General features: G+C 30.7%; 1 protein-coding gene and 1 pseudogene across 3 annotated transcripts; both read left to right on the top strand.

Annotated features, from left to right (window-relative positions):
- The first annotated feature begins 3,727 nt into the window (after positions 1-3,727).
- On the top strand, positions 3,728-6,842 carry LOC114944606 (uncharacterized; annotated as a pseudogene). The gene is made up of 5 exons (XR_014925405.1): positions 3,728-3,758; positions 4,645-4,745; positions 4,836-4,996; positions 5,133-5,369; positions 6,668-6,842. The product of XR_014925405.1 is annotated as an uncharacterized LOC114944606 (transcript).
- A 726-nt stretch (positions 6,843-7,568) lies between these two features.
- On the top strand, positions 7,569-15,591 carry LOC114932293 (F-box only protein 21-like). 2 transcript variants are annotated; one of them, XM_085485753.1, is made up of 8 exons: positions 7,569-7,835; positions 9,026-9,289; positions 9,385-9,826; positions 9,960-10,114; positions 12,215-12,350; positions 12,696-12,818; positions 12,992-13,292; positions 13,427-15,591. In XM_085485753.1, exons 1-8 carry the CDS (start codon positions 7,678-7,680, stop codon positions 13,594-13,596), a joined length of 1,749 nt encoding a protein of 582 aa, XP_085341879.1. In that variant the 5' UTR covers positions 7,569-7,677; the 3' UTR covers positions 13,597-15,591. The 2 variants fall into 2 exon arrangements, with proteins under 2 accessions (XP_085341879.1, XP_085341878.1); XM_085485752.1 differs by having other exon boundaries at positions 9,011-9,289.
- Positions 15,592-16,585: the final 994 nt, after the last annotated feature.

Genomic DNA, 16,585 nt, shown 5'->3' with positions numbered 1-16,585 from the left:
GCCTATATTAAATCCGTTTTAACACAAGAAATTAATCCTTTTTTCTGTATTACCGCGAACTACTTCCACATTTGTTGTCCGACTTTCACGAAATTTATACCAAAATAAATGTTTAAGTTTTTTTGTGGATGACTTTACTATGTTATCTATTTCTTTTTCTCAGATATTTTATTTTACACCGCGTTTTGCATATATTTAAATATTTATTATATATTTTTATTTTTATTTTCTTGTTTATTTTAATTTCCACACAATTTCATATTTTTGAAATATAAAACATTATTTTAGTTAATATATACTTTAAATATTATTTTATTTAATAATAAAAAAAATATTTAAAGTATATATTAACTAAAACAGAGCTGTCCACATTTTGCTCTTTTCGGCCGATTTCCGAGATTCACCGCCCAGCGACCCCCACTCGCGCTCGAGGCCTTAGCAACGCGTTGACCGATAGCCGTAACTAAGACGCACGGCGCGGCGCTCCGTCTCAGGGACGATGCATCTGTAACGCGATGCCGTTCCGTACCCTTTCTTTAACTTTAAATTTAACTAAATATTTTCAATATTTTAAAATCGCGATTTTTTAATTATTATTTTTATTATTAATTATTTATTATATTTTATTTATATATGTTTATTTTTAGATTATATTTATATTTATAATAATTGTGGCAATAGATTTCCACGTCACCCATGAGGTACTATTGTTAACGCGTTTTTTTATAGTGACTATAAAAAAAACGCGTTAACAATAGTACCTCATGGGTGACGTGGAAATCTATTGCCACAATTATTATAAATATAAATATAATCTAAAAATAAACATATATAAATAAAATATAATAAATAATTAATAATAAAAATAATAATTAAAAAATCGCGATTTTAAAATATTGAAAATATTTAGTTAAATTTAAAGTTAAAGAAAGGGTACGGAACGGCATCGCGTTACAGATGCATCGTCCCTGAGACGGAGCGCCGCGCCGTGCGTCTTAGTTACGGCTATCGGTCAACGCGTTGCTAAGGCCTCGAGCGCGAGTGGGGGTCGCTGGGCGGTGAATCTCGGAAATCAGCCGAAAAGAGCAAAATGTGGACAGCTCTGAACTAAAATAATGTTTTATATTTCAAAAATATGAAATTGTGTAGAAATTAAAATAAACAAGAAAATAAAAATAAAAATATATAATAAATATTACGTAAGAATTTTATTTAATAATAAATAAATAAATAATAATTGTACGGTGTCACTACCGATCACCGGTGTCGAAAAGAACGCTTCAGTGCACACTTCCTGAACTAGTGCAACGAGTTCAGCCAAAAAGAACAGACCTACGATCAGCTGAGACGATGAAAATACTATGAAATATATATACGTAAGAATTATGAAATTGTATTTTAGTTAATATATACTTTAAATATTATTTTATTTAATAATAAATAAATAAATAATAATTGTACGGTGTCACTACCGAGCACCGGTGTCGAAAAGAACGCTTCAGTGCACACTTCCTGAACTAGTGCAACGAGTTCAGCCAAAAAGAACAGACCTACGATCAGCTGAGACGATGAAAACACGTGGTGATCACGTGGTGTGAAACGATCAGCTGAGACGATGAAAACACGTGATGATCGCGTGGTGCGAAACGATCAGCTGAGACGATGAAAACACGTGGTTGACGTGAAATGACGAGTGTGTAGTGCAGTGCGCGGCGATAATGAGATAATTGTGAGTGCGGTCGTGGATGAGGAGAGTATGAGGCAGAGATCACCGACGTGAGGTGCGGCCTCGGTCTTGAACCACTTGGTGCGCGGTGTGAGTTCGTGCACGTATTCAGCCAACCATCGCTGCCAAAAGTGGTATCTCATCAGCTGCAGGTGACGCTAGCGTGACAGCGTGGATGCTGATTGACCTGTCAAGGATGGCTCAGGCACAGCGAGTAGCGGCGCTCCGATGAGGAAGTGACTTGGTGTGAGTGCCGAGGTGTCGTCTGGATCGTCTGACAGAGCCTGCAATGGACGAGAATTAAGACACGCCTCGATTTGCGTGAGGAGTGTGCTAAGTGCTCCTCAAAAGTAAGTGTGGTCTCGCCGATTACTCGACGGAGGTGAAATTTGGTGGATTTTACGGCAGCCTCCCAAAGATCACCGAAGTGAGAGGCCGCTGGCGGATTAAAATGCCAGCGGATTCCTTGAGTGTTGGCGGCGCGGGCGATATGATGGCTCTCGGAGGTCGACGCTTTGAAGAGCTCTCGCAGCGTGCGATCTGCGCCAATGAATGTTGTGCCGCAGTCGCTGTAGATGTCTGTGCAAAGGCCTCTGCGAGAGACGAAGCGGCGTAAGGCGGCTATGAAGGTCTCGGAGGTGTAATCCGAGACGACTTCGAGATGGATAGCCTTCGACCAGAAGCAGATGAAGACAGCGATGTGTCCCTTCTGCGCGCGATGTCCGCGCCCCTTGCTGGTCCGCATGAAGATGGGTTCCGCGTAGTCCAGGCCAGTACTCAGAAATGGTCGAGTTGGCGTCACTCGGTCACGAGGAAGGTTGCCCATTGGAGGTTGTGGGGTGGCAGCTCGCCAGCGAGTGCAAGTGACGCACCGATGCAACTGCTGCTTAACGACAGTCCTTCCGCGTGGCACCCAGAATCGAAGGCGAAGTAGGCCGAGTGTCATCTGGACGCCGCCGTGCAGAGTCCGACAATGGCAAGACTCAATTAACAGTCGAGTCATCCAGGAGTCCGGCGGAACGATCACCGGGTGTTTCTCGTCGTAGGGCAGCAGAGCGTGTTTGAGACGTCCTTCCGACGCGCAGTACGCCTTGGTCGTCGAGGAATGGATTCTAGAAGCCTTGTTGTATTTTTGTGAGCAAATTGGAAAAAGTGTAAAAATATACTGGATCCCTAGTCATAAGGGTATTGCCGGTAATGAATACGTTGACGCGTTGACGAAGGAGTCTTTGAACCTTGATAATCCGTTCCAGGTGAGTAAATGCCATTACACTAATCTTTATTCCAAATTTAAAAAAGAAGCGAAGGAAGAAGTCATTAGCATCCTATTAACTCAAAGTAGACATAAGGGTGCCAGATATTTTAATCTGGTCGAATCAGTGCTTTCTCCTCCGTGATATAGCCTGACGGATCGAGAGCTGCCAAGACGGTTGGTGCTCATGATTTCTCGAATTAGATCTCACCACGTCTCGCTCCGGGGACACCTTTGGGAAAAAAATATTGTTGAATCTCCTGAATGTTCTTGTGGTCATCCATTCCAGGGCCTTAACCATGTTTTCTTTAACTGTCCTGAATTTTGTGTATTTTCCAACAGACTCATCACCGCTGTTTGTCTGAGTGATTCTACTGTTGTCTTGGACGTACCACACCTTGCCTTCTCCAAGCAGAACATAATCTACGAAGAACTATCCAATTTTACAAAACGCACTGGAGTCAAGATATAGCTTCTCATCTAAAGGAAACTATGAGTATTGAAGATACAAAAAATACAAAAGCCTGAAGTCTGATTCGTCAAAATTGTCTAAAAATGGTGTATGAGCTTTTATAGCTCCAGCCAAATAAAAAGAAGAAGAAGAAGAAGATATTCAGAGAGACTTACACAGGTTGACATGGATAGACAGATATATTTCAGACAATTATGACTAACAATTGTACGTGGAATAAATATAAATTTACAATATAATTATATGAGGAAAGTTAACATTTAGGCTAGAGATACGGATGACTATAATGAACAGAGACGAAGATTTCGGTACGACTGGATCGATCACCAGAATCGACTAATCGAATTTTCATTAACTATGACAATGATTAACAACTTCTAACAATCTCGCGACAGTATAATAACAATTGAATATACAGGAATGTTCGGTAAACGGTTCGGTCGTTCAAACTCAATATCTCGGGTACGCGGTATACACAGAGGTCACATAAACACGAGTCGAGACACGGCGCGATACAAAAAAAAACAATTAACAATAAGGCGACGGCAATTTTGTGACTCTCTCGCCGAGTCGAAAATCGTAATAATTATCACACTCGCGAAGAACGGCTGCACGCAAATTCCGTAAATTCAATGACCGAATAATTAACAAAGAAGATATCACGCACGATGACCGTGACATAGAACAGTACTCGGAATATACCGACGAACAAGAATGGAAGACTCTCGCTCTCGGAACGATTGACTGTCGGCAGTTGTTTTATATATATATATATATATATATATATATATATATATAAAATACATTGATTATGTAAAATGTATGATAATCTTTTCTTTTAAAGGATTTTGGGATCCAGAATTTTCTGAGACATCGTCAACCATGCAAAATGAATAAATATAATATCTATATCATCGGATGAAAAGCCTTCATCAAAAGTATCATGCTTTTTCCCGTGACACATTATCGAACCTTTCTTCTATTGGAATTTTTTAGTATGAATATATATTTTTATTAATATATATTTTTAGTATGAATATATATACATATATATATATATATGAATGATTAGAAACATATATTAAATATATATACTTTCTGATGTACGCGGTCTCTAATACTTATGCCGATGCCTCGAGCATTTCTTTTTTCTTTGCTGTAATTTGCTTTCAGACAAAGACAGACTCTTGTAAGATCGTAATCGCGCACCGCAGAAATCGGCTATTTTCCCCATAGCATCACTTGCGGACATGGATGCTTTTGAAAGGTTCGACGAAAACGGATATTCCAACGCCGTAAGTAAAAAAAAAAGAGTAAATTGTACTTTTTCGTATTACAGATTTTCGTATTTTTATATATTCTTATATTATTACTGTGATCGATAGGTAAATTATTTCCGTTATATCGGCGGCTTTAATTTGAGAGAAACTGTTAACCTGTGTCTGAAGGAAGGTCTGAAGGATGCCATTGCGACGGTCTTTTACATGGTGGAGCCGCGAAGGACACTGGCCGTTATACAATACCCGTCTTATTGTGGCGATTTATGGTACGAGAATTAAGATATTTATTTACGTATAATTGTTAATGTTACTTTGTATGTTTTTAACGTAAAACGATAATTAATGCATAATTTATTAATAATTTATAATTAATTAATGATGATTTGTGTTTTGATTTCCTAGATGGTGTGTGCCAAAACAAGCATTTTGAGAAACCAACGCGCTCTGAATTTCAAGCGCAAATGCGGGAGGCTTTGAGGATGTCTAAGGAGAGACACTGAAGTAGATCACGCAAGAATACTGTTGCGCGCGGCGCAAGGAATCAACGAAACCGACGGAATCTGTGGAACGACGAGCGATCGAACGATGAGCAACCGATTGGAGAAAGTACGGATGAAGAAGTTTTAAACAATTAAACAGGTATGTAGTAACTTATTTGATTTTCTTTCTTAGGTTTTTAGTTCTTAGTTAGGTTTTAGGTTCTTAGGTTTTGCTTGATAGCATCAACGATCTTAAACGATCTTTTTATTTCAATCTTAAAGGAGACTTCAATATGTGTCTGTCTTTATTTATTTATTTAGAAACAAAGATAAAGATAGACACATATTTATGTCTCGCAAAAATTTTAATGCATTAGCTTTACTTGTTTTTAATTTTCTTATAATTTGGTCATAATGTAACAACTTTTATGTACATCATCTTCAAATAACACGAGGACTGGAACGAGAACGCGGGATACCACACAAAGAAGCGGGAATATTTTCGAATTGGTTCTAAAAGTACTGGAAACGTTTAATTTTTTATTTAAAATAATTTTTTTTAATTTATTATTTTTATTTTTAATTAATTTTAAAAATTTTTTATTTGAATTTAATTAAAAAAATTTTTTTAACCCTTACGATGTAATCTGGTCAACTTTGTTCATGCAATTTCTAAATTATAAGTTTTCTACTTCACAATATTTGTAATAAAAATTAATATATTTAAACAAATTATAAAAATTTATTTAAACAAATTATTTTTCAAATTTATTATTCTAATCTTTATTTAGGAAGATCAAAGAAGTTATGAATTTTTTTAAAATTTTTTAAAACACTTTCATTAATTAATAAATGCATCAGAAATAATTGACTTACCTGTACAGTCTGTAGATGCCAAAAATAACAATACGGATTAAGGGTTAAATTTTATTTTTTTATTTTGATTTTATTTTGATGGAACGCTTCCGAAAGCACTTTTAGTACCAAGTCGAATGCAAATAGAAAAAATAAGAAGATCAGATAGAAGAAAAAGAAGAAGAAGCAATTATATACGAGAACGTAAAATTACTACGCGACCAGTGGATTCAATGACATACATATATATGTATATATATATATATATATTTGTAACATATATATGTCGTTGAGTGAGTCACATCTCTCTCGAAAAGAGCAGAGGACAAATGGTACTTTTCAGTGTCTTTTATTCATCTGACATGGATCGCCACGTTTCGCAATAATCGGCACTTTTCAGCGCCAAAATTTTAAAAACTATCTCCTTTACATCCCAATAAATATTATCACACATATCAATCGGTACTTTTTAATGCCAGACACTTTAGTTCTCGATATTAATATTATAATCATAACACTCTTCATAGTGTTCTACGATTATAATATTAATATTGTCCGTGTGAAATTATATATTAATGCTTAATTTTCTTTTTTTTTGTTTAGGCGGTTTCTGGAGATGCGCTCATCGGAAAATCCCGCAATCCGGTTCTCGGACATCAATTATTTCACACATTTTCAGACTAAAGTTTTATAAAATGTCTTAATTAATTAAATAACAATTATCAGTAATAAATTTACAATTATAATTAATATAATTATTAATATTTGTTTGTTATATATAGGTATATATATGTATTATATGTTTTGTTAATAGTTAAAATTTTGTAAGATTATATTAGATAAAGCGCGCAATAATATGTAAAAAATTATTATAAAAATTATTAGTAAAAAGCAATATATTTAATTTTTCATCAATTTTTATCCGAAAAAGTAACTGGAAAACCCTTTAAATCCATTTAAATGCCCCATTTTATCAATAGTTAAAAACTGTAGATCATGCTCGGTATCTGCTGTCAATCTGCTATCACATTGTGCGCGGTCAGATCTTGCTCGATTTCTGCCGCAAATCTGACATCAAGTCATGTTAGCAGATGCTGCTCGGTTTCTGTCGTCGATCTGCTGCGATCTCAGAGTCTGTCAGCAGGCTTTGTTAGCAAATCATAAGCCTAATGCGGACAAAACGGATGACAAGTTGCTAGCAACTTTTGTGGAAATTTGTTGCTGATCTGATGGCAATTTCCAATACACTTTGCTTTCTGTGTGTAGAGAGATTTATTATCTGACAAAAGATTCGGATCAAAAATAGATAATACGTTAAATTATTTAAAGCTAACAAAAAAAAAGTGTATTAGTAATATTAATATTGTTTATACTTATGCATACACACACACACGCGCACGCACACACACACACACACACACATTTATGTATTATTCATTCGATCAATATCATCGTGGACAGCCATCTTTTTTTCTTTGTTGCCTCCATCAGTCTATAGGTGTCCACGACGCAGTAAGCCACGTGCTTTCTACAAAGCGGAGTTGGTACATATGTAGAATATCATTCAATTTGTTAAGATCAAAACTGCAAGTTATTTTTACTTTAATGGTATAATGACCACGATACAGGATTTATCTAACGAAATTATATTAAGTATTCTCGAAAACGAAACCATTAGTTTGAGCGACGTTGAGAATTTTAGTTTCACGTGCAAGGGATTTGAGTGGATATCACATTATGAAACTCTCTGGAAGAAAAAATATGCTCAGAAGTAAGTTTCTTTATGTATGAACTTTTTTGTTATTTTACTTGATGGACTCATCTCATAAAAAGGAACTTAGCAAAAACTTGGCGAAAAATATATTTAAATAACTTTACACAAAATACTGCCTCTTTGAAGAATTAAATAATAATATTCTGACATTTAAAATATATCTAACTGAACTTATAAGATATTTTAAAATTTATTTATACTTAGCCTTTTTAAATTCGCAAAAATTTTGCAGATATTGTGTCGTTTTAAAACATGACTTAATTTAACTTTTAGAATAAAATTGTGCAAAATTAAAAAAATTGCAAGTGAAAGTTATAAAAAAAAAAAGTTTGTTCAGCTTTAATAGATTTATGAAAGATTTTAACTTTATGAAACAATTTCTGAAGAAATAATTTTTTGCTATATAAGAATAGATTTTTGTTATAAGAATAATTTTTTGTTATATTATCGATATCTACACGTGCAATTGTAAGAATTATAATATAACTGTTAATAAGGTAATTTTTCGTATAACAATATAATTCAGAAACATACTCGAAAACTTGAAAAATAATTATTTTATACAAAAGAGTATACATTTTAATTATAACTCCATCAGTAAAGAAATTTCTAAGATTGCACCTAAAATTTTACACATGCGAAAAAGTTTCTCTGTTAATTAATAATAATTTATATGACATAGATATATATATATAATATAACTAATATATATACACACACACACACACACACACACACACGCACGCACGCACACACGCACACACGCACGCACGCACACACACGCGCGCGCGCACACACACATATATATATATACATTTAAATATATATCTGTGCACATATTTCATCGCGCTATGATGCTGTAATAAAATAGAAAACAAATTTTCTTATTATTTAATATTTTATTACAACATCGCCATTAAACATAAAATATCAGTTTGTCGCAATAAAAGACTGTAAAACAAATCAAAAATATATAGTATGCGTAAATATGTATGTATTTTAAAATAGTATTTTGCGCAAACGTTTTGCGTTTTTTACATTTTAGAATTTCCGGAATTTAAGAATCATTGAGCATTATCAGTTTCTTCTATTTGATATGAATATATAATATGGGATGATGAGTTTAATTTCCATAGTATAAATTTTGAAAATTTTTAAAAGTATTCTAAAAGTGTTTTAAATTTTAGATGGCCTACTGCAAAGCAATTTTGTAAAGACACAATGGGCATTGAATTTAATGACTTAAATATTGAAGATTTTAGAGAGGGTATGAAATGTGCGGAAAACTTGTGGCTTTATGTGCCTCGTATGTCTCAGATGTATTATTACTGTAATAAAACGTTCTACTATAATCTAATACATAAAGACGATCTGCATACAGAAAAGCACCCTTTAAATTTGTTGATTTTACGTGATGAACTTATAAAAAATATATATCATCAAGATCCACGGTATGTGACTTAATGTATTTGAAAATATCATTAAAAATCATTGGTATATTTAATTGATTATTCTGTATTTATTTTATAATATGTACATTTTTCAGCCAATGCAATTTAACAGAAAGATATTATAGCAAAATGATATTTCACAGTCTGTATCAAAACATTTTTAATCCTTTACTTATGAAAAGAATTATAGAAAGACCCAATCGTATGCAGCGTTTGGAAAATTTAATTGTAGTATCATTACAATATTGTCATCCCAATAAGGGTATTACTTTGTTGTATATAGATAAATTCATAGACAATATCATGCAAGACGTATTAAACTTGTTGAAAGATAAATATTTTCGGCATCCAATATTGTCCATATCATCTGAACAATTATCAATTTGGAGAACTAATCGTATTAATAAGAATTTTTGGTGCGTAGAAGACGCAACGTCGATTAAGGATGTACTCGACATAATTATTATAAGTTTTGATTCTTATAAATCATGGATGAAACCGAATCAAATAAGTATGAATCCTATTTTCAATATGTCGGTATGTTAAGTTTTTTATGTATGTTTTTTATTATTTATCATGAACTATAGTTTTTTAATTTATCTTAAATATAATAATAATTTTTCATTATAATTATTTTTATTATACTTTTACACTTATTATTCTTCGACAGACAAAAGAAGACACATTACATTATAGACAAGCGTTGTGGTGTGCAATATATATCTGCGTTGCTAACAGATTGGGTTTACATGTTCTAACAACAAAACACGGTATAGAAAATAATTATGCTCTACACTCTAATACACATTTGGTTTGGCAATCCGGGTAAATATATAATTTTATCTTTGAAATTATTTTTATTTATTTTGTCGAGTATTCGTACTTACTATACGCACAAGTAGTTATACGGCAATACTCACATGTATATATATTAATTTATTATTATTTGTATTAATTATTATATTTTATAGTTTAAAAAAATTTACGGGTGCCGACTTGTGTAATATTGCAACAAATTAACCAGTTAAAAAGAACTATAATTAATTATATATTTTTTAAATGTGTTACAAACAACCACAATATACAGATATTCACATCAAAGGAAGCAACAAATATAAATAAGCATTTCTTACAGACTTTAAACAATCAATGTATACATAATTAACATTAAATGTTTGTAACAAACTTTAGCGTCATTTCGAACAACATAATTTTTGACCATTTACTTATTTCTGTTTATATTCTAATTTTCATATGAGCGGCTAAAGAGACAACAGTAAATGTTGAAATGTACCGTATTTAAAGATTGTAATTTTCTGAAATAATCAAAGTTGTTTATATCTAACATCTATTTCACACTCATCAAAAGGCTTATACATAATTCACTCTGTTGTTTCTATTTAAAATACGAGCGCTAAAATTTAATAACATAAACGATATTTTTTAAATATCATTATTTTGTGGTTGTTTGTGACACAAATAAAAGAATGTTTGTCCATGATTTCCCTCTCAAATAATTTATTTATTGCATTATAATATAAGTCAATGTTAAAAAAATAATATTACATATATTAAAAAAAAATCTTCGTTTTTGCATAAAGTTAAAACTTATAAATATCATTAAAAGTTATAATTATTTTTATGTATCTTAAATTATGCAATGAAATTATTCCAAAAATATTAATATAAAATTTAATAATACATAGTAATATAGTTTTTTTCTAAAACCACAATTTTATATTATATATGTCAGCTTATATATTTCGTGGATTATTTTTTTCATTGATATGTTTATTTCAATACATATTTTTATGTGCAGAATGATTTAAAATTGAGAAGTCGACAATAGAATTGTACGATCTTATAAAATTTTTAATTAATTTCTTTTTTTACAAAACTACATCAATAATTAATTACCTTAATCCATGTTTCAAGCTAAGATTTGATTTCATATGCTGCGTGTATCAATAGTCTTGCACTAGTTAAACGTTTCGAAAATAAATTATTTTATACAACTATTCAGACAAAAATTATAGAATTTTATAAGGTTTATTGATTAGCTTTATAAATTTTCTCTTATTTTTAATATAAAATTTAAATATGTTATAGATTTTAAAATAATACATAAATTTAATTTTTACAATTGAAGATAACATTATTTTGTACTTTCAACAAAACTAATATTATGAACAGAATAAATAACTTTTTTATTGAATCAAAATAACATGACATTTCGATCTGTGGTTTAGGTTATTTTCAAATGCAGTAATAATTGAGATAACATAACAAGTACAGCGATAAGAAAAAACTTATAACATGTTACAAATATAAAAATATATAAAATTAAACGTTGTGTCTAAAAAGACGTCTCGTATTTACTTTAATAGAATTTTAATTTAAGGCTTAGTTACAAAGATACATAATCTCAAAAATTTGGAACATTAATAACATTATGACCTTTCTCGACATTTTCGCTGAGAAAAAATCGTCTCCAAATTGCCTGAAAAAATCTCCCATTAACGTACGAAAGGCGAGTCATCAGACACCCAGTATATTTGGTGGATTATTTATTTCATTGATATGTTTATTTCAATAGATACTTTTATGTGCAGAATGATTTAAAATTGAGAAGTCGACAAGCGAATTGGACAATCTTATTTATACAATTTTAAATTAAATTAAATAAAGTTAAAACTTATAAATATCTCTAAAAGTTATAATTATTTTTGTTATGCGCATCTTAAATTATACAATTAAACTATTCCACAAATAATAGATAATAAAATATAATATTAATATAATATTTAATTATACAAAGAATATAGCTTTTTTCTAAAAAATTTATCATTGAATGAATATTATTTTTAAACATCTATATTAAGCACTGATGTATATGTACATGTTATTTCTTTATTGTTTATATAGAAAGTATATAGAAAATAGAGAATGTTTCACGTTTGAATGGACAGATAATACAGATAATGCAAAGATTTCTCACATAAAAAAATGCCAAGTGCCGCCTCGCTTTATTTCTTTATTTTCTGACAGAAATCTACATTTGGTAAGTAATTAATATTTATATAAAATATTGGTAGTTGTGGACTTTCACTTTCTAAAGTTTATAACTCCAAAACAGGGCGGACGTTTAATTCAGCGATGTTTGATATAAAAGACATAATCAGCGATGCTTCCTCTGTAAAATATTTTAAGAACATTGAAATCAATAAGCTTAATTCTAATAAATTAAAAGGAGCATATAATATATAACATTAATTTTAGATTATAAAGTTTCGAAAATATATCTAAATGTATTTTTTCTTACACACATTTATAATTTGAATTTAATCATTACATATGATATCATAAGTGATTTTGATTCAAAATTTAATAACAATTTTTTTTAAAGCTTGGGCTGCCAAGATCGGTTGCAGACAATACCATTCGGGATATATATTTTTTGTGGGTACGTGGCTGCTTTCCCTTTGACGATCTTTCTTATAGAGCAAAATCAATAATTTATTATGATGAGGTAAGAGAATTGAATTCACTTATTGTAAATATTATAAATTAAAGATATGTAATAAAATAACATATAATAATTATATGTGCAAAAATCTAATTATAATTATTTATAATTCAAATTATTACAATAATATAAATTACATAATATATATAAAAGCGTCAATTATACTAATTTTTCAGAAAATATGTACTCCAGATAAAACATTTCGGAAAAAAAGATCGCCTAATCTAAAATATCCGATTGGATTGATAGTTACACATAAGCATAAAATGGAAGATAATACACAAAAAGATGTTGCTGGGGTCATTATTGGGTGGCACAACGAATGCCACATTGAACGCTTTAAGTATATTAGTACATATTGTAGTAGTTCGTATGATGTTACAGAAAAATGTATACAGAAAAATAACATCGATAATTGGAAATCGCAACCGCACTACGTTTTGTTAATCGAGAAGGATTTGTGTTACGTTCCACAATGTATGTGTATTATACGTAATACTTCATTATATTTTATATATTGTATATTCTGTGATATTTTTGTTTATATTGTTTATGTTACATGGCATAATATATTTGATACTATATTTTTTATTTTTACGTTTTGATTTTAGATGCTATAACATCGGTATGCAAAAAATGGATAAATAATAATCCAGAAGTTGGAAAATATTTCTGTAAATTTGAAGATACTCATTATGTGCCAAATAACATGCTAGGACAGCATTATCCAGACGATGCCGCAGTCGTTCGCGACATATTATTGAATAATCTAAAATTATAATATTGTGAATGGTGCAGAAGTGTGTGTGTCTGCTTTTTTTTAGTGCGGATTGAAATTCAAAATAAAATGATAATTTAATACTAACAAGAGCAGATAAGGGTAATATAACTGTGGCTTTAGATAGAGATAAATACATCGAAAAGATTGAAGACATGTTAAGCAATGATGAAACTTATTTAGTTTTAAATAAGTATCCGATTAAAAAATTAATCTGGAACTTTCATGATTTACTTACTAGATGGAAAAATGACAATTACATTTTAGTACAGACATATCGTTCATTGTCATTTAGTGAGGGCCTTCTTATTATCAAATCCAGAATTTCACAAAGAAAATTTAGAGTTAGTAATCAAAATATTACTCGTAAATAACTATCTTCTGAAATTGATTTTTGAGATGATATTCATAAAAAGGCAAAATAATAGTTTTAATTAAAAACAGATATTGATGGCTTGCCAGTAATCTATGTCAATATAATACATAGACTACCTAAGATATAAAAGTTAAAAACATAAACAACTAATTATTTTCTTTGTTGTGTGGTCGTCTCTCTGGAGATAAAAATCATTCGTTATTGTAACGTCGAACAATCAATATTTAAAAGCCTTTACGTCACAATATAATATCTTACTCGATTTAATTGTAAGTCTATTTTTATTAATTTACTTATCTTTTAATGTTAATTTTTCGTATACAATGATTTTATAAACATATTAACAATTGCTGTTATCGAGATTCGCAACCGACCTCTTAACCGAACAATTAGCGAGAGATCTGTTTCGCGACAATTACATAGAATAACGATTCGAGAAATAGAATATATAAAAATGCTCATGTTTAAAAATGCGTTGAATTTCGTTTTTTTTTTTTTTTTAATAGCTTGACGTACAGGTAGTTTTATGCGAATTACTGTGTTTCTATATAGTATTATTATATTGACAGTTATGAATAATTGATTGTTAATTTCTATTAATCTTTAATTTTAAATTATGCGCTGAAGAAAGTTGAAAAGAGCAACCGAAACGTAAGAATTTTTTTCTGTCTAATATTTTATGTTATAAATCTTTTTCCACAAATAAATCTAAATGAAAGAACTTAATTAGGTCTTAGTGCCTTTTATATGTATATAAAAAAATTCAAAAAATATATTGTATATAGATTTCTCGGTAAATAATAACAATTCATCGTAAATATCTTGCAAAAGAGAGAAAATCCTTCTAAAATAGCGTGCATAAGAAGTTCATGTAGAGAGATTTATTTGGCAAAAAGTTCGGATCAAAAATTGATAATACGTTAGATTATTTAAGCTAACAAAAAAAATGTATATTAATAATATTAAAATTGTTTATAATCATGCGCGCACACACACACACACACACACACATATTTATGTATTATTTATTCGATCGATTAATATCGGGTGTAATATATATGATATATAGATATCCTCGATGGAAGTGAGAGTGATCTAATTGTAAGATGACTCATTGATTCCTTTAATAGGTTTTGATGACTTTTCATGTCACAATTAAATTTTCTTTTTATAAGAATAACGACAATTTATGTATAGAGTAAATTCATATAACATTATATTAAATGTTTTTTAATAAAGAAGTAAATTCATATAATATTATTAGGGTTTTTTTTAATAAAGAATTGTCAAGAATTTGAATTTTCTAATGTTTTCAACAGTCAATAATTAGTACTTTGGTATTTGGTGATTGAGAAGGCTACTTTACTGCATTCTTTTTCAATTATAAGTTATATTTGATAAAGTAGAATTCAAAAGATAAACGACAATTGAGAATTAGAAATCTGTTGTCATAATTGTTCAATTTTAAAACAAGAAGTTAGAGTAAATTAAAGAGAACAGTGTGAAAAAAACTACGATGTAATGAAATCTTGTAATTAATGTAATGTAATAAAATCTTGTAATAAATATGCATCTCACACTAGTTTCTATATAAATAACATAATAAATTATATACAAGATAAGCCGTTTATCTCTTCCTTGGAAATAAAAAAGCGTCGGTTTTGATAGTAATATATTTAGATTTTTTTGCAGAATGTAAAAACAATTTTAAAAAATATTGAGAAAAAAATCAATAAAGTTGTAATAGAAATAACTTAGCATACGCAGCAAACAAAAATTGCTATTATTATATGTCGTAGATAATTCATAGTCTATAGTGTACCGCACTCTGCCTCTTTGACTCCGGATCGTACTGAAAGACCCATGACTCATCCCCAGTGATAACGTTGTTCAGGAAATTGGGATTATCTGCACAGAGTTGCTTGAGTTCTTCACAAACTTCCACTCGGTGTTGCTTTTGCGCATCGGTCAACACTCTGGGCACAAGTTTTGCGCAAATCTTCCGCATGGCCAAGTCTTCCGATACAATCTCGTGAACAATCGTTTTCGGCAAGTTCAATAATTCCGACATTAAGCGAACATTCATTCGACGGTCTGAATTCAATAATTGGCGCACACGAGTCACATTGTCGTCCGTTCGCGATGTTGACGGGCGTCCTGCGCGGGCCTCGTCGGCGACCTCCTTCCGACCTTCTCTAAACATCTTGTGCCATCTGTTTGACTGCGATTTGGAAAGGCAATCGTCCCCGAAAACTTTCTTGAGCATTTCAAAAGTTTCCAGCGGCGTCTTGTCCAGCTTCACGCAAAACTTTATCGCATAGCGTTGCTCTATCGTACAAACAATAGAACAAGACCTGAAAATTGTACAAAAGAAAATAAATTTTTTTCCTCAATAACAAAAAACGTAGGCCAAAATCTCAGGATAGAATCCAAGAAAAATAGTTGTAAAAACTCCAAAATAATATATAAATTGCAGTTTTGTATTTTTAAATTCTCTACTCTAAGAAACTTTACAAAATAATATATATTGAAAATAAAAATGAAAATGTACATACAAAATAAATTAAAATGAAACGCAAATATGTTTTATTAATATCTATTAACAATTCTTTATTA

The sequence above is a fragment of the Nylanderia fulva genome, unplaced genomic scaffold, assembly GCF_048542155.1.
Source record: "Nylanderia fulva isolate GAGA-0341 unplaced genomic scaffold, ASM4854215v1 Scaffold39, whole genome shotgun sequence".
In the NCBI taxonomy this organism is placed as follows: domain Eukaryota; kingdom Metazoa; phylum Arthropoda; class Insecta; order Hymenoptera; family Formicidae; genus Nylanderia; species Nylanderia fulva.
Note: the sequence above shows the minus strand (reverse complement) of the source record. Positions and strands in the feature narration are given on the sequence as shown.

Coding starts and splice junctions, on each gene's coding strand:
- LOC114932293 (XM_085485752.1), top strand. CDS start 7,678: ATGACCACGATACAGGATTTATCTAACGAAATTATATTAAGTATTCTC. Junction 7,836..9,010: donor AAGAAAAAATATGCTCAGAA/GTAAGTTTCTTT, acceptor GTATTCTAAAAG/TGTTTTAAATTTTAGATGGC. Junction 13,293..13,426: donor TTTGTGTTACGTTCCACAAT/GTATGTGTATTA, acceptor TTTTGATTTTAG/ATGCTATAACATCGGTATGC.